The sequence below is a fragment of the Physeter macrocephalus genome, chromosome 1, assembly GCF_002837175.3.
Source record: "Physeter macrocephalus isolate SW-GA chromosome 1, ASM283717v5, whole genome shotgun sequence".
Lineage (NCBI taxonomy): Eukaryota > Metazoa > Chordata > Mammalia > Artiodactyla > Physeteridae > Physeter > Physeter macrocephalus.
The window spans coordinates 70,435,264-70,459,099 of record NC_041214.2 but is presented as its reverse complement, the minus strand read 5'-3'; the positions used below and the strand labels follow the sequence as shown (position 1 = coordinate 70,459,099).

Here is a 23,836-nt window from a genome sequence, read left to right as displayed (position 1 = left end):
AGCCAGTGATGAAAGGTGCTACATTATCCTGTTAGGCCATGAAATTTATGTGAATCACCAGATAAGACCCTTTTTATCAGGGAGTTTAGAATTTAAAGAGAAAATTAATGCATCAGATTGTGACGTTTTTCTGGAGGAGGTAGGCTGTAGAAGGGAAGGAAGAGATTGACATATGGGAAGATATCTCAGTGAAGGGCTTTGTTTTTAAACTTTTATTATGAAAAATGTCAATACATAAGAGAATAATACAGTGAATCTTCATGTACCTATTGCAACAGTTATCAACACATGGCCAATCTTTTGCATCTGTATCGGGGTCAGCAAACTAAGGCCTGCTTTTTGTAAATAAAGTTTTGTTGGAACATACCAAGCCCAATTTGTTTTTATTATTGTCTGTAGGCTGTCTTTGTGTTACATTGGCAGCATTGAGTAGTTGCGACAGAGACTGTATGGCCTCCAAAGCCTAAAATACGTGTTATTTGGTCCTTCACAGAAAATGTCTGAATATACCTACCCATTCCTCTCTCAATAATATCTTTTTTCAACTTTTCTGTAAATTTGAACTGTCGCATACCTTCCAAATAGATTTACCAGTTTTGGACATTTTTGCACATTTGCTTTATATTATTATTCATCATCTCTTTGATCATTTTTATTTATCTCATTATTCTTATTTTAGCTGAGCCATTTGAGAATAAGTTCTACATATCATGATTTTTCACCTCTCAATACTTGTGTGTATCTTTTTTTTTAAATAAACAAATTTATTTATTCACTCATTCACTCATTTATTTATTTATGGCTTTGTTGGGTCTTCGTTGCTGCCCCGGCTTTCTCTAGTTGCGGTGACTGGGAGCTACTCTTGGCTGTAGTATGCGGCCTTCTCGTTGCAGTGGCTTCTTTTGTTGTAGAGCACGTCCTCTAGGCGCACGGGCTTCAGTAGTTGTGGCATGCGGGCCCAGTAGTTGTGGCATGCAGGCGCACTAGTTACGGCGCATGGGCCTAGTTGCTCCGCGGCATGTGGGATCCTCCTGGACCAGGGCTGAAACCCATGTCCCCTGCATTGGCAGGTGGATTTTTAACCACTGCGTCAGCAGGGAAGCCCTTGTGTGTATCTCTTAAGAACAAGGACATTCTCTTGTTATAAGTAACCTCAGTGCGGTGATCTAATTTAGGGATATTGATGCAGTATTCATACAATACTATTATTTAATGTATTTCATATTCAAATTTTGCTAATTGTCCCAATGATCTTGCTAACAATTGTTTTGCCCTGATGTAGCATCCAATCCAAGAGCACACGTTGACTAATCTTTAATCTGGCCTCAGACTTTCTTTGTGTCTTACTACATTGACATTGACAGTTTTGAAGAATGTTCCTCAGTTTGAGTTTGCTTCCTCAGGAACAGGATCAGATTATGTTAACTGTGGTTTTAAAGAAAAGAATGGAATCCTATAACAAGAAAAAGCTGTAGATTATAATTGCAAGAATTCTGGACCAAAAATCAAGAATGAGCCTGAGTTCTAGTTACAAAGAAAATTGCTTATCCGTCGTGTGTGTGTGTGTGTGTCTGTGTCTGTGTGTGTGGTGAGAAGGAAAAAAAAAAAGTATACTATATTTGAAGAGCATATACTTTGGAGGTAGTGACACAGTGCTTAATAGCAGCTGTTTGTGGAGTAACTATTATGAATAATTGTTTGGACATAAGCAAATTACTTAACATCTTACGGCCATTTGTAAAATGGCAAATATATTCCTGCCTTTTCAAGTTGTTTTGGGGAGTAAATGAGATAACACATGCAAAGTGAAAAGGTGCTACATTGTGTGATACTGATTTAAATGTAGTAGGTTTGGAAAAGAGGGAAATTAATATGAGTTAGAGCTGTCAAAAAGAAACTTGAGTAGAGAAGATTGCACTTGAACTGTGATCTGAAGTTTGGGTTGACTTTGGATAAAATATCGTGGAGAATCCATTGGAAATTTTTAAGGGTAAAGCAATATGGCCAGATTTGTGTGGGAAATAAGATTAGAGTGATGAGATTGCAAGAACAGATAAACCTTGTTTTTTAAAAAATTTAATTAATTTATTTTTGGCTGCGTTGGGTCTTCGTTGCCGCATGTGGGTTTTCTCTGGTTGCATCGAGCGAGGGCTACTCTGTTGCGGTGCGCAGGCTTCTCATTGTGGTGGCTTCTCTTGTTGTGGAGCACTAGCTCTAGGCACACGGGCTTCAGTAGTTGCAGCATGTGGGCTCTAGTTGTGGCTCACCGGCTCTAGAGCACAGGCTCAGTCGTTGTGGCTCACGGGCTTAGTTGCTCTGTGGCATGTGGGATCTTCCCGGACCAGGGATGGAACCCGTGTCCCCTGCATTGGCAGGCGGATTCTTAACCATTGCGCCACCAGGTAAGTCCAAACGTTGAATTTTGAGTATGAAGATCTGGATTATATTCCAGCCTTTGTCGTTGGCTAGTTGTTTGAATTGGGTAAATTACTTAAGCTCTCTGGACTGTATTTTCCAGCCCTATAACATGACTTGTAAATTGCCAGAGTTCTGCAGAGAGGAGAAACATTACTGGTAGGTTGGAGTATTAAGGAAAGATTTTCTGCAGGAAGGAATTGAGCCTAGTCTCAAAAAATGGTTAGGCTCTGGATAGGATGAGAAGGAAAGGGAAAGCCATTAGAATAAGCATACTAAATTAAAGAAGGCACCATTGAAATTAAACCTACTCTATCACAGGTTAAGAAGGGATGCATGTTGGCCATAATGAAAAACTAAGGTTCAATTCTAGGCTCTATAAGTGGGATCTTTATAATTATGTATAACATTTAGAGTTGTGGAGTAGGAAAATGGCCCTCTCAGTTATTTGAATAAAGTTTGGTGAGACACGTATTGCAATATAACTAGATTCACTTTATGCAGCATTTTGGAATGATGGTTTGTAGATAGTTTGATTAGGGAGCCTAAGGGCTTTTTGTTGGAGAGGAGGATACCTCACCTCTCTTCTTCCAGAAATTTGGTGTTAGAGATAACCAAGATTTAGTGGAAGGAAAGGGCAATGACAGCACTGCAAATAAAATGACCTTGAAGAAAATGCGTGATTGAAATATAGGCCTAAGGAGTTTTTGGAGTGTTTCTGCATATCAGTTGATTTTGGAGCTTCTGTTGATCTTGCAGGAACATTGAATGGTTTTGGAAGTATAGCCGATTAACAATGTTGTGATAGTTTCAGGTGCACAGCAAAGGTTTTCGTCCATACGTATACATGTATCCATTCTCCCGCAAACTCCCCTCCCATCCAGGCTGCCACATAACATTGAGCAGCGCTCCCTGTGTTATACAGTAGGTCCTTGTTGGTTATCTGTTTTAAATACAGCAGTGTGGACGTGTGGATCCCAGTCCCCGTATATTATAGTGTACTCCTTTTGTGTGTATGTTCTCTTCTACTAGAATATAAACTTCAGGGAGTTTTCTTTACTGCTCTGTACTTATCATTTGAAATGATGCCTGGCATATAGTAAGCACTCAATACATAGTAATCAAATGAATGAAGAAATATGGTATTTCACAGCATAATGTGTAATTAATCCTAATAATAATTATGAATTAAGCCCAATAAATGAGAATTCACAAAAGGATTCTTTTAAAGTTTCCCTAAAGTCTTTCTGCTTACTCCCTTTCTTGTTCCCCCTTTGTTTATGGGCTTTGCTTTGGTCAGTGAAAGGGGAATATGACAGGTCACATTTTAATTTCATCTAGGAATCCAGTCATGCCTTTGGATAAAAATATGTTGGCCAGATTTTTAGCCTTAATTGGAAAGGACACTTAACATCCTTTAATAGAATAAAGCCAGCAATTTAAAAGTTTATATTATACTAGTGATCATCTAAAATTTAAAACATATTTGGTAAAACTCCATACTTAAAGATTTTCTACCTAAAGATTATATTAAATCTCGTTAAATTACCAGTGATCGGGGTGTGCAAAAGGCAAGAGTAGTTAATGTTTGTGATTTGCATAAAGGAAGTTTTATTTCCTGTCTTTGGATGACCTAGAAAATCAGAAATTTCAGTGCTTTTTAAAAAAAAAAATACTGTGGAAGTAATGAATGCATGTATTAAAATAAAAAATAAAAGGGGGAGAGGACTTCTTTACTAGCCCTATCCTCAGGAGACAACGATGTTAGAACTTCTGTTTTGGTTCTTTTGGTGGTTGCCATTATACATTTATTTTTGTCTTTCTTGATCTGTGAGCTTTATATGCAATTGTCTTCAACTTTTAAATGAAATGTCCTTCATAACGTCGTAGTGAAATGTGTTCTTTGAATAATGTCTTGGGGAGAGAAAGTTGTTGTAGATTGACATAAAGAAAACATAAGAATGTACAATAATAAGAGGTTTATCAGGCAGGAGAAATATTGGGAACTGTTGAGGAAAAACATTACTGTGGTTTTCTTTCCTCACACACACAATACTTCTGACACTGCTGATCACCAAACGTGTGGTAGTTTTTTCCACACCAATTCTCTGCAACACCAGCTGAGTGTCCTACAATTCATTTCAGTTCTGACACTGTACCTGGAGTTAGCATCATCTCACAAGTTAAGGGGTCAGTCCCACAGACTGCCCCCATTTCAGACGCCAGACACAAGTCCTAGGTTGTTGCTTCTGATGAACTGGCTATAAATTGGGGTTCCCATGACCCCCTTCCTGGGTTTGATAATTTGCTAGAATGGCTCATAGAACTTAGGAAACCACTTATTGGCGTTTACCGGTGTATTATAAAAGGATTTCACAGAGGATACAGATGAACATCCAGATGGAAGAGATGCATAGGGCAAGGTATGGGGGAAGAGGTGAAGAGCTTCCATGCCCTCTACAGGTGCACCACCTTCCTAGTACCTTCATGCATTCAGCAATCCAGTAGCTCTCTGAATCCCATCCTTTTGAGGATTTTATGGAGGCTTCATCATGCAGGCATGGTCAATCCTTAACTCAGTCACCAGTTTCTCTCCCCTTGCTGGAGGATGACAGGGTGGAGTGGAAAGTTCCAAGCTTCTAATCATGGCTTGGTCTTTTTGGTGACCAGCCCCATCCCGAAGTTATCTGGGAGCTCACCAAGAGTCTCCTCATTAGAACAAAAGACATTCTTATCACCCAGCAAATCCCCAGGAATTTAGGACCTCTGTCAGAAATCAAGATCTAACATCAAATATTAGAACAAAAGACATTCCCAGTGCTCCTATCATTAGTAAATTACAAGGATTTTAGGAGTTCTATGCCAGGAACTGAGGGCAGATATATGTATGTATTTTTTTCTATTATTTCACAGTATCAAATGGATCAAATTAGCTGTAAGGTCATTCTAGATATACTTTGAACAAAAGTCTGGTGTTTCTCTGTGTTCTCCTTGTATACTTAACATCAGTCTAGGAATACATATCTGGTGTATAATTGGACTTCAGGGAGATGCAGTGTCTGCCAAGTCATTCTTTATGCACAGAATTCCTTGGGGACTTGGAGTTTGAAGCAGTTGTAGAAGTTTATTTTTGCATGTGTAGTATGGTTATAACTAGCCTGTTCTTTCACCCTTTACAATGTAAAGTCCATGGTGCTTAAATAGGCTCTGAATAAATGAATGAATGTTGAAGGACATTGAGAGTTTGAAGAGATAAGTGATTTTGAAAGAATAGATGTTTTATATTGGCTTGGAATGGAAAAAGTTTCTTAGAATGTGGCTTAACGGTAGTCATGGCCTCAGTATTCAGCATGTCCTGAATTTCTGACCAAGAACAATGAATAAAGTAAGTGAGGAACTGAAAAAAAAAAAAAAAGTCAAAATTTATATACCTTTAAGAGATGTATAAAAGGCCATTGGTCCTAGACAACTTCTTTTTTTTAAAACTTTATTTTATTGAAGTATAGTTGATTATAGCGTTTTGTTTATTTCTGCTATATAGCAAAGTAGACTTTGTTTACTACCTTGCATGGTCTAAAAAAGCAAATTGATGGGTCATAATGTTCAGTGGTTCTTGGTTGACATTCGTCTTATACTAGCGAACCCATTCTGCTCTTCAGTACTGCTTTTCTGTCCTTTGAACGAAATAGCCAGTTTTGTTCTATATTTCTCCCAATCATTGACACGGAAATCAAGCAGAATTCATTAAAGCTCCAAGTGGGATTTGCTGACTTCTTTCAATTTAGAAAATTAGTCCCTTACTAGTGACGTTCGAAGTTAGAGTGAATCATACTGTTAACATCATTATTACTATACTAGAGAAGATGCATATTAATGGAATTTATAGAGTGCATTAAATTGGCCGGGGTAGCAGACATCAGGGAAAACTGAGAGCTTACACTGCCTATAGGGACCTTCCTGGAATGGGAAACTACAAGTTATTTCCTATTCATGTTTGTAAATTATTAGTGATGTTATATCTAGAAAGAAAATAATTTTAGATTTCACAGGTATTCAGTAATCTATATGACATTCAAAAACAAAATAAAGGTACTATTTAAAAATACTGTTTAATTATGGAGACGGCTTAATGGAAGCCTTATTAAACTTACCCATTATTTGCTATTACTGAAAGTTGGAATTCCCTGGAATTAAGTGTTGCTGTTTTAAGTAATAGCCTCATTGCTTCTCAGCTACTGTTTGGAATCCAGGGAGCAGGAATAAAAATGTTAGACTGATATTTCTTTAAAATGTGGACATTTGATTAATCCAATACCCACTGTAGATAATTGATAGTGATGTTAATTAAAAATGGGTATTATTTCTTAGGGGCCAAAATCTTGACCACCCCTGCTTCCCTGTTTGATAATCCTCTTTTTTTTCCTCTCATTTTATAGCCAATATTTAATCCAGAAGTGATAAGCCATTTTCAGAATGCCAATAGCAGTCTGTTAAAAAAAAAAAAGTTCCATTTTTGTTTTTATAAAATAAACTGTGCATAGCATTCATGAAAGCACGAAGTTTTCTGCATATTTAGATTGAGGGTATTGATTGATAGTTTATTCCAGCAAATATATTCTATTAGAGGACAGCTCAGTGTGTTTCATCACGCACAAAATCTAGTAAAATAACAGTGCTGTCATTAATTAAGTGCTTTTTATATCTCAGGTACTATTACATGCCTGATATGCATTCTCTTTTTTAGTTCTCATAACAACACCCCTATGTAGTTTTACAGATGAGAAGACAGATTTAGAGAGGTTGAATAACCAGCCTAATGTATCATACTCAGTAAGTGGTAGAGTCACAGTATTTTTGCAGTTCTATTCTAGTTCTGTGGGTAGTTTCTTTTGCCTTAAATCCAAGAATTTGGTGAAGAATGGGTGAAGCTGTGAAATAGAAGACAGTGTGAATACTTATTGAGTGAATGCACTAATGTAATTGAATAATGGTAAAGAACTAGATATTTGCTTTTATAATCGTGTATTGTAAAGAAATGGCTTGGCATGGGGTTATTAAATACATCTGGGAAGGAGTAGGGAATTTGGTGTGGTTAGAAGAGAGCAAGGACATAAAATATTCAAACCACTCTGAGAGGGGAAAGCCAGAAATAAAAGTGATAGGTATGAGATAGGGATATATAATTTCATAGTGGCCACGAATAAACCTAGAAGTTTTGAAAATGTCTAGACAGCTTCATTATAGTAAACACGTAAAGAACATCCATATTCTTTCAGATTTTATTTCCTCCAATGTTAGAATGCCAGTTGAGCAAATTTGTCTACCTTCCTTGTCTTTCTTTCCAGGATCTTGGGGTTAGAAACTGATGATGAAAGGAGTCCCTGCCTATTCTGTCCAGTTTTTGTCTGTAGAACAATGAAGGGAAAAATAGCAAACCTTAGGCCTTTGTCAGCTATTCATTCACTTTAAGCTGTTGATAATTCTTTTTATGCAGTTGTCCTTAGCCTTCCCAGTTGCTGTAATCTGGCCTAAAGTGATCAAGGGGATCAAAATCAAACTGTGAACCCTAAAAAGAACAAAACTAGGAAATGCCTTTTAAGAGTAGCCGTTATATTTTTAAATTTGCATCTGCATTTGTAACAGAGTGGCACTGCATTGAAATGGTTTTAAAATGGTTTACTAAGATGTGATAGTTGTGATCATGTGTTTGGGTAATACAGTATTTTAGAGCGAAGTGTGGTTGTTAAATAAGTGGTCATAGTTCTTATTTTTTAGCCTTGGAACAAAAATTATACTTCCAGGATTCTGAATTTCACATATGGTTTTCGTTAGACTAACATTTGTCTTTGTTCTTCCTGAAATTGATTTTGTGAGGGAGTGAAAAACAATACAGTGATGTTATTGTCATAGATTATGGTACCTGTGCAGATAAGGTCTTCGTTTTAATCACCAACCCCCTTTTGTGAGAGGGGTACATTTTACCATATTTGCCATGCTTTGTTCTAGGCATTTTTCAAGATAACATACCCTATATTGAAAGGAGACAGGCATATAAAATAAGTATCCACAGTGGTGGTAGAGCTTAGGTGGGATGTAGGTGATCTAAAATTTAGCTAGAGGATACAGCATATCCAAAGTCATGAGGGTGTGGGAGGTTTGGGGAACTGAAAACGTATTTGTGAAGTAACACCCTAGAGATAGAAAGTAATGGTGTTTGCTGATTGGTTAAGCTATAGGAGATGAAGGAGGAGAAGGAGCCATATTTCTAGCTGGAGTGACGGGAGGATGGAGCCATACACAGAGGTAGAGAATATAAGAAGAGAAACAAGTTTGGGGTGGGAGATGAATTAAGTTTATATATAGTAAGTTTGAAATGCTTTGGGGACATCTAGGGAGAGTGTGATGCCCAGTTGGCTTCAAGTAACTGAAAGTACTATTTTAAACAAATTTAAAAAAAATAGGCAAGAAGTTGCTATTTTTTTATCCCATTGTCCTTAGTGGAAGGAATTTCATCAGGCTCATTGCCTCGGTTGAAAAATGGCTACTGCTTCAGGAGGCATTCTGTTAAATAATAAAGCAGAAGGAAGTGCTGCATCTGTTGTTTATTTTCAGGAAAGCAAACGCTTCCCTAGCCTCTTCCCTTGCCTTGATGGCTGCCCTCCCCAACCCCTGTTTTTTAACTTTTAAATACACATAGCATTTCAAGAACTAGTTAGTTGTATGAAATACTCTAGGTCAGAAGTATTTGGAAGCTGGGTAGGTGTGGGTGGCAAAAAAGTTGTATTTATTGGTGGGTGGACTTATACCGTCCCATGGTGAGGGTACCTGAGGGCCATACTGTACTTGACTCCATCCTACCTGCAGCAATAAAAATTTGGATATAGATCTCTTCCTCCTAAGTAAAGTGATACTTTCATTACAAATTATTTGTCGTGTTGGAGTTAAGAAAACGCTTTTTGGAAACAAAGGTTTTGAAAATGGACTCGGGACACCTAGAGGAGGAGAGTGATAAGAGTTTAACCCCTCATCTGATGTCCCTTATTCTTCCGCTTATTAGTGTCGATCTTGGTCTCATAACTTCTTTGAGCCCCAGTTAGCTTGTTTCTGAAACAGAGATAGTAATACCTACTGTACAAGTTAGTTATGAGATTTAAATGATACTGAGTGTATAAGCAGTGCAGAGTTCAGTATTCATTTTGTTACTTCTGGTAAGAAATAGCGAACCTCTGGGCCTCAATTTCTTTATAAACTAGACTGCTTTACTTTCTTTAACCTTCATATCAAAACAAATGCTCTATGCTATTTATAAGATACTTATAATTTTAATTTATTATTATTTTTTGGCTGCACCATGCAACTTATGGGATCTTAGTTTCCTGTCCTGGCCTGTGGTAGTGAAAGCGCCGAGTCCTAACTACTTGTCCTCCAGGGAATTCCCTATAAGGTATTTTTTAGTTAGTTTGGTTTTGTCTGTGTTGCCTTTATTTTTCAGAAATCAGAGAGCCTGTTTTTTTTGTGAGCCTAGTTCTTACTTTTTAAAAGACATCAAAGGATTTCACAGTTCAACCCAGTCATTGCTTATATGGGAGCTGAATTAGTCCCATAGAAGCTTTAAATTACAGGCCCAAGACCACTGACATCTAGAGGCAGAGTAGGGATAAGGACCCAGGTGTGTTGTGAGGAAAGGGTTCACTGAACCTTTCTGTTTCTGTGGATAAATGACCTTGGTTTAATTTTTAGCTGTGTTTCATGTGACACATAAAGGTGGAATGTCAGCAATATTACCAGCCAATATGGAGCATGGCAAAATGGTCCCTGACTTGTGAACTGCATGTGGAGTGGGAGTGAATACCTGGTAGGAGGATGTGGTACATTCTTCTAACTGAGCATGTCCCTTGATGGGTTGGGTCCCCTGGAAGCTATACCCATGAGACTCTTAAAAGATGGTATTGGTTCCTCTGTGGAGCTTAAGGTTTCCAAGCCAGGGTGGCTTCCACACCCCTCTATGAATTCTTGCACCCTTTTACCTGAGCAATCACGTGGTGGTGGTAGGAGGGAGAAGTGCAAAGACAGCAGCTCCTGGATTGCATGTTCTGCTGTCTGATACCCTGATAGGCTTTCCTGTCCTATAGCCTTCTGAGTGAACAGGTTACAGCTGTGGCCGGCTTAGGTCTTGTGAATTCCTTTAGTTGGAATCATCAGGGTAGTTCTTTTCATCTGTTTGGTTAGCCTTGACTTGAGATCAAGAGGCCATGAACAATCACACACAACAGATTTTCATCCTCTTTGATTTTTCTCAAAATATTCTTTAAACAATTTCTGGCTTATTTCCCTTCTTATGAGGAAGAGGTAAGATCTTGTTGTCACTCCACTAATCTTACCAGCACTACCACCCCTGTTGCTGGAATCTAGAATTACATTTTAGGTATGATAGTGGGTACAAGCTATAGAGATATTCTTATTTTTTCCGGGATTTTACAGTTGAAGTTATTGTTGTTCTACTAAAGAATATGGAACACAGTGGGAGGAGGGTGAACAAGACCAGCGACCCTTAAGCATTTGAGGACAGCTTGGTTTACATCCACAGTTGTGTTTAGTTCTTTTTCCCTAGTTAAGTATTTTAAGGTGATGATGAGTAGGTAAGTGTATGAAGTACTAGGCACAATATAAGCATTTGGTGGATATTAAAAAATTGAGTCTTTTTTCTAAACTGTAGTAGGACTTAAGTGACCAGGCATTCTGTTTTAGTGACATTTTTCTGTTTTTCAGTATCCTGTGCCTTGAAAAAGTTTGAAGCTCTTTGATGTTAACTTTGTAAGAATGCTTGTATGAAAAGTAATTTGACTGAACAGACTCTGGGCAACAGTTACGAAGGTTCTCTTATTTAGCCTATCTTTTGCATTTGATAACTTTTATGATGACCTCCATAATATTATAATGCTAAATATTTAAATAAACCTGTCACTTACAATGCCTAATATCTATCCTAGGAATTATAGCTTCATAATACATAGTAGATGTAGGTAAGAACAGACATTTCAGAGTAAAACTTAGAGTAATTGAAATATAAATGACCTATTTTGTGAATATGGAGGTTCTGTTTCCAGCACTAAGCTGACAGCATCAAGGTAAGGTACATCTTCATACATGATTGCCTGAATACAAAACATAGAACGTACAATAGCTTCCTAAGTATCTTGCCACCTCTCAATTGAAATACAAACCAGTTCTGACCATCCTACTGCTACTCAGTGTGGGAGCGTAGATTCCTAACCTCTGGACCACCAGGGAATTCCCTTTTTCATTTTTCATAGCATTTATCACCCTTCACATAACAATTTTAAATTCTGCTGGAATTTGAACTTTGTGAGGGCAAGGATCTTTATTTACTGATGTATTATAGTAATTTTGTTCCATTGTTAATATTATGGATATCTAGTAGAGATGTTAATGTCAACAGTATCTGGTAGAGATGTTAATAAAACTTCTTCCCCTTCTTTCTCCCCTCCTCCTCTCTTTTCCATTCTCTCCACAGTTCTGTTGTCTATTGCACGATACATCTTAGAGTCAGCTTAAAAAAAACCAAAAAAACCCAAAACCTACTTGTTTAACTTGGTTTAGAGATAAACATGGGTTTTAAATTACATTTTGCATCCTGGTCTCCTGAAGGAGAATCTGGCTTTCTTCTCAGTTTGCCTTTTCTTGAATAACTGATGCATCTCTAATGGAGAGAATTCATTTATAGCATGCGGATCCTTTGTTGTTGACGGAATTTTTCGTTGCTTTGTTATTAGAGAAGTGGGAGAAGATAAGATTGACATTTTGTTTTAAATATAATTCTGTCTATAGATAATTTTATGAACTTGTTTTTAAAAAAATAATTACAAATACACAATTTACTTGTTTCTTTCCCAGATTTATCTGTGAATTATATTATGATTTAGGAGTGTTAGAAAATGTGAAAACATCTTTTGCAGTAACAGTTTAGTTCACATTATAGAAGTGATTTTTGGTGTCCAGTTATCACTAACTGTGTCAAAAAAGTAAAATACAAGATCGTTTTCTCTTAATTAAAAATATGCAAAATAATTCTTCTTACTCACTACTTGGTGAACATTAGCTAGTAGTGGCAAAACTTATGGCCAACATTTTTTCTTGCTTCCATCTGCTCTGGCCAAGAGAGTTCATTTCCAGGACCACTTTGATATTTCTGTGACTTCATTGTTCTCTTTCTTTGTTGTTGTTGTTGTTTTTAATATTTTCTATTGCTATTTTTATAATCTCATGGTAAGTCATAAAAGTCATAAAGTTTTTTTATTTAGAACCTAAATTTTTAATCTTTCAGTACTATTCTTAACCCTTTTGTACTCTTTTACACTCTACAAGCAGTTATAAGTAGCTGATATTTATTAGTACTATTTCTGTGTGAAAACATCTTTAGAGATTTAATAGGATTGGTGCTGTCTTGTTTTTAAATCATAGTTGTTGTTTTTTTTCTTACAATAACCCAAACTATATGTTCATACTTGCTGTGAAGCTGTCTAGTGCTCACACAGTCTCAGCAGAGTGTAGTCTTGTAGAATAGCCTCGTTCTGCAGATGAGGACACTGAGGACTTGCTCATGGTTGTAAGTGTGTGACGTGAAGGACTTGTGTTCTGAAGTTCTGATTGAACTTCATTATTATGTATAGTGCCATATGAGATAATATGTTTGAATGCATTGGAAAATTACCTTCCCATAGAATGGTTACATAATTTTAGTGGAGCATGCTTGAGTAATTTATTTTTGCTTGGTCTGTTTACTTTATTTGGTTAAAAAAATGGTTTTCTTTTTAAATTTTGTTTAACCTAAAAGTGTTATGCTCTGTCCTCGATCAGTAGAATTTTGGATGGTCTTGGGCATTACTTCAGGGGCAAAAAGTGTTGCCTGTAGCCCTTTTTTTTGTATGTGTGTTTTGAATAAAGTTTTTGTGTAAACAGAAATACCCATTCATTTCTATATTGTCTGTGACTGCTTTGCACTGTAATAGCAGAGTTGAGTGTTTGTGAGAGACTGTGTGGTCCGCAAAACCAAAAATATTTACTTTCTGGCCATAGTGTCAACCTCTATACCATTGCATGACAGTGACTGGAAAGTCAGGTGGAACCTTTGTAGTATTCATAGAGTCTCTGTTGGTGCTTTATTGTAATTTGAGTGGTGGGCAGGGAGAGGAGTAGTGTTCTGTATTGAAGTAAATAAATTGAATTACCTAAGAAAGGTGGTCTTCTTTCTTTTCATGACCCCCTGGAGAGAGTGAGTGTGAAAAGTGTATATGTGTGTCCCTATTCCTGTGTTTGTGTGTCCTGAGTGGATCAGGCAGACAACACAGTGTATTTGCTGGTTTAAATGTTTCATTTTAAATTTGGTGAAATTGAAAGCAGTTTGGCAAACCAACATCAGATGAGAATTAGGCATATTTTAGAATTATGAATATGTAATTTATTTTATAGTATACTCAGAATGAATTATGTTAAAAGACAGCCCTGATTTCTTAAAGGGGTGTATTTCTGACTGCCATTCTGATAGAAACATGGTAGTTAAATGAACAATTTGTTTTAACTTACTGAAGGCAAAACATTTGTTGGTACTGTCTAGATTATACCTTAAGCTATATGTAAGGAAATACTCTTAAGATACACAAGAGTGACTCTTCTGAATCTGAGTAGAGATAGAAATGTAACATTTTAAAATTCTGAACCTAACATCTAATTTAATGTAAATATATTTTTTCTTTTTGTGTCTAGAGTACTTCAGAATGACAGTTTCATTTCAGTAATTATCTGCTGGCATGTTCTTAATTTTTAAAAAAAGTTAAGAAGCCTATTCCTTTCTATTACAGACTGAAAGTTGAAGACTTAGTTTTGAAGAGGCTCTGCTTCAGTGTGTGTTCATTGTCACTCCGTGTGGTCACCCTGGTTAAGATAACTGTCATGTTCATGCACACTGCAAATCTGTTGTAATTTAAGACTTTTATCCATCATTACTCTTTTTTGTGTGTGCATATAGTAATGCTCTTATATCAGCTCACAGAAGACAAAGCTGGACTCTACAGTCATATAGCACATAGCATAGCAGAATATGAATGGGCAGTTGGTGTCCTGCACAGAAGTTCGCAGCCAAGGGGACAAGTGGGTGCTGACATTCAGGCCACACTCTGTCAGCCAAGCCATTTCCCTGGTATTGGGACTGTGTCTTAGAGGAAAGGCCTCTTTACTTATATGTATTATTTTTAAATGATTTGAATTCTGTGCCAGGCACTGTTTAGCATTTTATAAATATTAAGTTTTTCAACTCTCATAACAGTTTATTTTACAGGTGAGGAAACTGAGGCACTGAGAGGTTAAGTACCTTGTCTTAGATCATCTAGCTGTAATTTCAGAGCTGTGTGATTCCACAGTTCAGGCTCTTAACTCTCTGTACTGTAATATGCCTTCTCTTTTTTTCTAATTTGTCCTGCTGGTGTCTAATTTGCGCAAAGGTGCTGCAGAGGTTATTGGTGGCCCTGATAGCATACTTGAATGAGTTGGAAGGAATTGGACAGGGCACACATACAACCCTGTATCATATCCCACTGTAATAACTTCCTTGCTGAGTGATAATCCAGGTTTTGTTTAAAAATTTCCATTGATTTGTAGAACAGTTTTTCATTAGAGTGAGCAGAAAAAATATCTTTCTATAACCTCTGTCTACTACTTAGCATTTTGTGACACAAAGCTGAGTCTCATTTGGTCTTTCGGTGTCTTTTTATCTAAATGTAGGTATCAGCAATGTTCCTTTTGTGCCTTGTTAAAAGATAATTCCTGTTTTGTGGTCTGTCTGGCTCTCTTTTCTGTTTGAGATGTCCTCATTATTATTGTCCTTTTCCTAATTCATTTTTGGGGAGAAGGATTGAGTTTATCATTTATCTTTTGTTTCTTTTGTTAATCTTAAAATCAATTTAATAAAACTTTTACTCAATGTAGTATGTTTCCCACTCCAGTTCTGAGAATGAGAGGACTCACTTTGCGATGCTAATGTTATTGAAAGAAGTGATCCCTCTGTGCTTTCCCCCTCCCACCCCCAGCCCCACAGATTAATAATTAGATTCTGACTAGTAAAACTCTCCATCCTGCCCTTTGCTGCCACGTAGTCCGGTGGTTCTCAACCCCATTGGAATCATCTGCAGGAGCTCTTATATTCAACGGATGTGCAGATTCTACCTTAGACCAGCTAAATCCAAGTGACGGACCCACTATGTCACAGGTTAGAATCTGGAAAGGTATTTCTGTAGGACAGAGTTAATCAAAGACCCAACATCCCTGACAAAGCTGTTCTCGTTTCTTCTGGGAATGGATTGTTCAGCAGGATTTTTGTGTTGTCTTAGCCTAATTAACTATTCAAATATTTTGGTATCTTGAATCAATTATTCAACCCTTGGGAAGAGTAAATAATCTAATAAGATTTGGAATTGTGTCAATTTTTTCTTCTAACTTGTTAAGTGCCAAGGTACCTACCTGTGTGGTCTTAGGGAAATTTGGAATACGGAACGTTTACTTGTTTTTTTCAGTCCCATTATTTCTTATATCCTTATGCTATTTCTGTTGCCTCCATTTACCTTTTACTTGTTTCTTCCTCCCAAACTACTTTAAAAAAAGATTTAGCTACTATCAGCTTTGTCTTAAGAAGAAAACAATGTCAGATCTGTCATATTTCTAAGGCATCTTAAGTTACAAGTTGTACCATTTAATTTAGTAACAGTTTTTTGGGGGGAAGGAAAAAATAAATTAGTTACAGTTACACAATGTTGATGTTCTCACCTTTTAAAACAGTAAATGACAATATTTATTCATACATCTAAAAATTTTTTTTAATTGGAGTATAGTTGATTTACAATGTTGTGTTAGTTTCTGCTGTACAACAAAGTGAATCAGCTATATGTATACGTATATCCCCTCCCTCTTGAATGTACCCCCCACCCCACCATCCTTACCCATCTAGGTCATCACAGAGTACCTAGCTGAACTCCCTGTGCTATACAGCACATTCCCACTAGCTATCTGTTTTACACATGGCAGTGTATATATGTCAATCCTAATCTCCCAATTCGTCCCACCTTCCCCTTCCCCCACTGTGTCAACATGTCTGTTCTCTACATCTGTGTCTCTATTCCTGCCCTGCTAATAGGTTCATCTGTACCATTTTTCTGGATTCCACATGTATGTGTTAATATACGATATTTGTTTTTCTCTTTCTGACTTCACTCTGTATGACAGACTCTAGGCCCATCCACATCTCTACAAATGACCCAATTTCATTCCTTTTTATGGCTGAGTAATATTCCATTTCATACATTTTTATATCACCTTTCTAGCATCACAACTTAAGTTTGAGTCTGAGCCTTTTCTCATATTCAGGTTCTCTACCATTGAAAGTTAGTGAACTAGAAGCCTTTGATGGGTGGATGTTAGTGCCTAAAAATAAATTTTACTTTTAATAACACTTGAAACTGCCCAAACCAACCTTTAATTAAAAAATCTCTGTGGCTTTGTGTGTTGTTTTTATTGTTTTTAATTGCATTGCTTACTTCCTGGCAGGCAAATTTTGGGGTCCTTGATAGTTTTTTGTCTTTTTCTGCACACTAGTGTTTTTCTGGTATAAATTTAATATAAAATTCAACCACATGTGATATTACCAGTGAAACTAACTCAACTGAAATAATAATTGGATGACTAGACACCAGTGCATGTTTAAATTTTTCTTTCTGTGGGTTTGTGGTCTTGTGTATTTTTTTATTTTTAGAAAATTTGGGATCATAATATACAACTTTTAAATTCGTTTTCTCTGAATCACTTAAATAACAAAGCGAAGTGAAAATCAGAGTCAGTGATGGCAGAGTTGTGTTTGACCTGACTGTTCTGCCTCTGAGCCTGATCTCAGGGTCATTTTTCTTAAGATAACCCTCTGTCCTTCCCCCTTTTCACTCACCTCATCTTTTGGCTGCCCAGAATATTATCTGTGTATATGATTCCGTGGGAAATGAGAATAGGGTGAGGAGAGTGCGAGATTTAATGCTTTAGAGCTTTGATGAATGTGTAGTATGTTACTTGAGATTGCCATGTTGTAGAAGGCAACTAACAAAGTCATTCTGTGTGAAGTGGATCAGTGGAATTGAGAAGATTCAGTTGAAACTTTGATTTACAATATATTCCTTTTAAAAAAGTTCCAGTTGGAGGTAATCACCATTTATTTATTGTGCTTTGAATCTTGTGCTAAGCAATTTAATTTGAACTTTATCTGTGACTTTTCTTTTGCCCAGAAGTTCACTTAACAAAAACCTTTCTAAGCAGGTTAATTATGATAGCATTGTTATGTTTTTCTCTTAATTCTTGAGATGATTTCCCCCCAATTCTCCAAATTTAAAAAATTCATTTGTAACTTCTGTTCCTTAGGGATACCAGGTACACATTCTTGACTTTGTTACTAACCACTAGGTTCTAGATTAGATTATGTCACTACTGTAAATTATAAGCAAATTTTTTTTTTGTTTGTACTTTTTTCTAGGGAAGGGGCTCATAATTCATTAGCTTTTTTTTTCTTTTGAATTTTATTTTATTTTTTTATACAGCAGGTTCTTATTAGGTATCTATTTTATACATATTAGTGTATACCCGTCAATCCCAATCTCCCAATTCATCCTACCAACACCCCCCACCCACCACCTGCTTTCCCCCCTTGGTGTCCGTACGTTTGTTCTCTACATCTGTGTGTCTATTTCTGCCTTGCAAACTGGTTTGTCTGTACCATTTTTCTTGATTCCACATATATGTGTTAATATACAATATTTGTTTTTCTCTTTCTGACTTAATTCACTCTGTATGACAGTCTCTAGGTCCATCCACGTCTCTACAGATGACCCAATTTCGTTCCTTTTTATGGCTGAGTAATATTCCATTGTATATACGTACCACATCTTTATCTGTTCGTCTGTCAATGGACATTTAGGTTGCTTCCATGACCTGGCTATTGTGAATAGTGCTGCAATGAACATTGGGGTGCATGTGTCTTTTTGAAATGTTGTTTTCTCTGGGCATATGCCCCGTAGTGGGATTGATGGGTCATAGGGTGATTCTATTTTTAATTTTTTAAGGAACCACCATACTGTTCTTCATAGTGGCTGTATCAATTTACATTCCCACCAACAGTGCAAGAGGGTTCCCTTTTCTCCACACCCTCTCCAGCATTTGTTGTTTGTAGATTTTCTGATGATACCCATTCTAACTGGTGTGAGGTGATACCTCATTGTAGTTTTGATTTGCATTTCTCTAATAATTAGTGAGGTTGAGCAGCTTTTCATGTGCTTCTGGCCATCTGTATGTCTTCTTTGGAGAAATGTCTATTTAGGTCTTCTACCCATTTTTGGATTGGGTTGTTTGTTTCTGTAATATTGAGCTGCATGAGTTGTTTATATATTTTGGAGATTAATCCCTTGTCCATTGATTCATTTGCAAATATTTTCTCCCATTCTGAGGGCTGTCTTTTCGTCTTGTTTATGGCTTCCTTTGCTGTGCAAAAGCTTGGAAGTTGAGGGTTGTCTTTTCGTCTTGTTTTTGGTTTCCTTTGCTGTGCAAAAGCTTTTAAGTTTCAGTAGGTCCCATTTGTTTATTTTTGTTTTTATTTGCATCACTCTAGGAGGTAGGTCAAAAAGGATCTTGCTGATTTATGTCCTAGAGTGTTCTGCCTGTGTTTTCCTCTAAGAGTTTTATAGTGTCTGGCCTTACATTTAGGTCTTTAATCCATTTTGAGTTTATTTTTGTGCATGGTGTTAGGGAGTGTTCTAATTTCATTCTTTTACATGTAGCTGTCCAGTTTTCCCAGCACCAGTTATTGAAGAGACTGTCTTTTCTCCGTTGTATATCCTTGCCTCCTTTGTCATAGATTAGTTGACCATAGGTGCATGGGGTTATATCTGGGCTTTCTATCTCTGGGCTTTCTGTCTTTTCTATTGATCTATATTTCTGTTTTTGTGTCAGTACCATATTGTCTTGATTACTGTAGCTTTGTAGTATAGTATGAAGTCAGGGCGTCTGATTCCTCCAGCTCTGCTTTTTTCCCCTCAGGATTGCTTTGGGTATTTGGGGTCTTTTGTGTCTCCATACAAATTTTAAGATTTTTTTGTTCTAATTCTGTAAAAAATGCCATTGGTAATTTGTTAGGGATTGCACTGAATCTGTAGATTGCTTTGGGTAGTATAGTCATTTGCACAATATTGATTCTTCCAGTCCAATTCATTAGCTTTTGAAAGAGATCTGTAAATCAAATAAATTTGCCTTTGGAGACTGCAGGGTAGTATGTTTGAAGATCAGTCAAAATATACTGTTGTGCTGTTTTATAGGATTTTTGCATCTTAAAAAAATCCTAATTATAGGTGGTAGATTTAAGGTGATGTCTGCTGAGATAGCAGTGTCAGTTTCTTTACTGAAAGATTAATACCTCATTTATTTTAGGTAAAATGTTCTGAAATACAGATTCTAAAAGCAAAGCTTTTTGTTTGGAGACAGAACCTAAGCCTACAAACATTTATTTCATCACAAGAAGTAAAGCACATGGGTTTAGTTTATGTAGTACACCAAGTAGTTGGTCGCTGTACACATTTTATAATGTGACTTATCATAGAGTTTTTTTTTTTTAATGGCAAAAGATCAACCTTTATTGGCCACTTTCTGGAAGTGATACTAAAATTATTGGTATAGCCAGGCTCTCCTAAGTATTTTAAAAAAACAAAACAGGATTCACTGTTGAGTTCCTCCTTATCATTGCTATGTATTTGTGTTGTAATTCAGTATCTACTGTGTTTTATTCTCGAATATTTATGTACCTATTCCCACACATTGAGATACTATATCATTTTGTCAATAAATGTATCTCAAGAACTGTGTATGCTCAGGGCACTATTCTTCTGTGGTGGGACAGCAAGATGAGCAGATTAGTCCCTGGCCTGGGGAGGTCTGATAGGGGAGGCATGGTGAGAGAATAAGGCATTGCAGAGCTGTGGTAAGAGAGACTGGTATTTCTCTCTCAGTGGGTGAGTAATCAAGGGAGGAAGCTGATTTAGGCTGAACCTTGAAAGAGGAGGTGGACTGGGTTTGTGGGTGGAGCCACAGTAGAAGGACATTTCTGGCAGAGCAATGAGCAGTGTCATGGCAGCCTAAGAGTGCAGAGAACAGAGAGGGTGATATGCTGCAGTGAGAGTACAGGAGGTTGAGCAAGTGAGATTATAAAGGCAGTTAAGGATACACATGGTTTTGGTTTTCGGACAATTTGAATCACTTTAGTACAAATAGCTTTAATATATATTCTATTGGATTATCTTAAATCACCTTAGATTTTTATAATTCCTTTGTAGAATGTATAATTTTATCTTTTAAAATTCAGATACTCATTTTATAAAGCTGAAGAATTGTGATGTATGCTTTAGTAATGCACTGCACAATGGCCAGGGCATAGGTAAATGGGTCGACTAGGAAAACATTAATACAGAAACCAAAATACAGCCCTGCATACGTTTTTTAAAGTTTCCTGGGAATTCCCTGGTGGTCCAGTGGTTAGGACTCCGCGTTTCCACTGCAGGGGGCATGGCTTTGATCCTTGCTTGGGGAACTAAGATCTGCAAGCCACACGGTGTGGCTGGGGGGAAAAGAATTCTCAGTTTTTCAGATTTTATTGTATGTGCAAATGGGCAGACCTATTGATACACCATTTTCCACAGATTTATTCACCCTTCAGATCCTAGAATCAGATATTTAATCCCTTCAATATTTATTAAATCACCTTTGTGGCCTTCTCCCATAAGGAGCTGTAGTCTAATAGGAAAAGCTGAATGAGTGAATGAATGAATGAGGAAAAGAAGGGAAGAGAAAATACGTTTAGAGATTAGAGACCTCTGTGAGAGTGATGAGAGAGGAACTCACCACAAAAAAGTAAGAGGAGAGAACCAGGGAGAGGAGGTAAAAGAAAGACTAGCAACTGGAATGATCTGATTTAGTATTCCCTAAGGTACGTGTGTGTAAGTTTGTGTGCGTACACAAAACAATAGTAGTGAAAACAAATATCCATTGAGGTACAGTGTGCAGTTACTCCATATACGTTCATTTGAGATTTTAAATATTAAATATAATTAATATTTAATATTGCAGTTAATTTGCACCTTCATTTGGCTGTGATGTCACAGTCATTTATAACATGTGGTATATAATGGTATTCAAAAGAGTTGGCGGTTCCACAGGGCAACAGTGGCACTCCCATTCATTCATTCCATTTCCGGGAATTGCCATGCAATTGAGCTTATTAATGTATGTTTACTTGTGTTTGATGATACAGATTTGTGGATTATATTATCCAGTTTTAACCGAACCCCACAAAACAGACTAATAATGTAAAGATTCCTGCAAAGAAACTGAATATAAGAAACATGAATAAGAATAGGAAACAAGAAAATGGTAGAGCTGATACTTAAACTGTTAGGATAAGCTTTTCATCTGCCATGATCTAATTATTTTAGAAGGTGGCTGAAAAAATTGGTGATTCTCAGGAAAGATACTTGACAGACAGGCATACGTTCACTATTAGTACTGATGAACCTTACTCTAAGACTAAATTGTGGCTTGAGATAGTAGTTAATATATAAACCATATAAAACCATCATGATTAAGAAGACATTTAAAAGTTAAGGACCTAGAATGTTATAAACAAGATTGTATCACTGTAAATATGTAAATTTATCTTTATTTTTTACTTCGGTTTTGTGTGTTTTAAAATGTATGAACTTGAGTAGCATATGTTAATTATTTATAAATAATTAGAATGAATGTATGCCAAACTACATAGCTTAGAGCTCAAAAATTCATGAAGACTTTATAGTAAAATAATGGATGTTCATAACAAATGACCCTGAGTTAGACAGAGCCTAGCAGTAATCTAGTTTTTATTTGAACTCAATCATGATGTCTGTAGGACATTTCCCCAATAGGTGCTAGAAAATATCTACTAACTACCTCACAAATGTTTTGTGCCAGAAAGCCTTGGGGCTCACTTACCTGTCTTGAAGCCCAAAAGGCTGGTGGAACATCGTATGTTGATATAGCTGTCTGTAATTCCAGTTATAAGTGTGTGGCGTGTTTAATAAATATTATTTTAATTCCTGGATCTTCTTACAGCTCAACTATCTGAAAGTTACATAGCAGCACTGAAGTTATTTTGTGTGGCCTTGGAGTTGGTAATGAGCACAAATGAGGGTTCCAGTCAATTAAAGATAAAATCAGAGAGGAGCAAATTTCAAGGGATTAAATTCTTTCTGTATTTATTCAGTGTATTTGCTTAGTTACCTTTTTAGTGTTACTGACTTAATTCACCTTTTTGGTGTACGAAGAAAAGTTCTTGCGTTTCTTTGTGTGGCATCAGCTTGTACTCCTGCAGAAAAATGCGCTCTACGCTTGCACACAGTGGGAGCTGCCCTGGTCAGTGTTCCACGTGAGAGTCGCCACTCTGACAGGGTTGTGAAAAACCACTTGTATATTTGCAAAAAAGGTTCTTGGAAAATAATGTACTGTGACTCAGCAATTGAGAAGACTGGGTAAACTCCGTAGAATATAAATTCTGAAGAGATAAGGTTTAATAAGTTTTGATTGAAATTGTTTCAAAACCAATTAGATATTTCTCTTTATTGTATTAAACAGAATATATAGCATATAAGTTTATACCATTCTTTACAGCTCTGATGATAGATTATGAACCTGCTATACTGGGCCCTATTGCAGTAGTATTTGCATGAGTTGAGTTGAATGGGGGTGAGTGCCTCCTTTATGCAAATTCTTCTCTTTTGAGTCTCATTCTGTTCATTGTGTCAACCTTTAAGGAATGTTTTAAAGATTCAGTGCCTGCCACATACTACACGCTCAAAAGTTGCTGCTGTTTATGACAGCAGTTGCTTAGGAGGAGAAAGATACTCACTGGTTGGGACCTTAAAGACGTAAATAGTATTTCATACATGTAAAATTTGGTATGGGAAATCTTTTAAACTGAATTTGTTTTAAGACACACTGAATATTTTACTTTGCTTTTTCTTAGCATCAGCAACAGCAATTTGTGATTGGCAGTACCAGACATTCAGTTGTACATCCCCACATCAATGCACTGCCAATGGTAAGAATTCCTCCTACTCTTTTTGTCAGAGCTTGTTTTAATTTCTGTTTTTATTATTCTCTTATTTTTAAGAATCTGTTAAGAATGTTGAACGTTTTTCAAAATTTGACAAAATACATGTGTTCTCAAACTGAAGAAATGTTTTAAAAAATACGTAATCTTTAAGGTACTTAAAATAATGTTTGATTATTTGGTGTTTTTTTT

At 36.6% G+C, this 23,836-nt stretch overlaps 1 protein-coding gene across 5 annotated transcripts in view; it reads left to right on the top strand.

Annotated features, from left to right (window-relative positions):
* The window catches only part of TBL1XR1 (TBL1X/Y related 1), a 185,990-nt gene that overhangs the window by 68,388 nt on the left and 93,766 nt on the right, over positions 1 to 23,836 (top strand). For all 5 annotated transcript variants that reach the window (XM_028491354.2, XM_055083888.1, XM_028491337.2 and 2 more), the window contains one exon: positions 23,558 to 23,632. Coding sequence is in view for 1 of the 5 variants with exons in the window: in XM_028491335.2 (XP_028347136.1) it covers positions 23,558 to 23,632 (75 nt within the window). In the remaining 4 variants the exon portion in view is untranslated. Of the gene's footprint in view, positions 1 to 23,557; positions 23,633 to 23,836 lie in introns of those variants that run through there.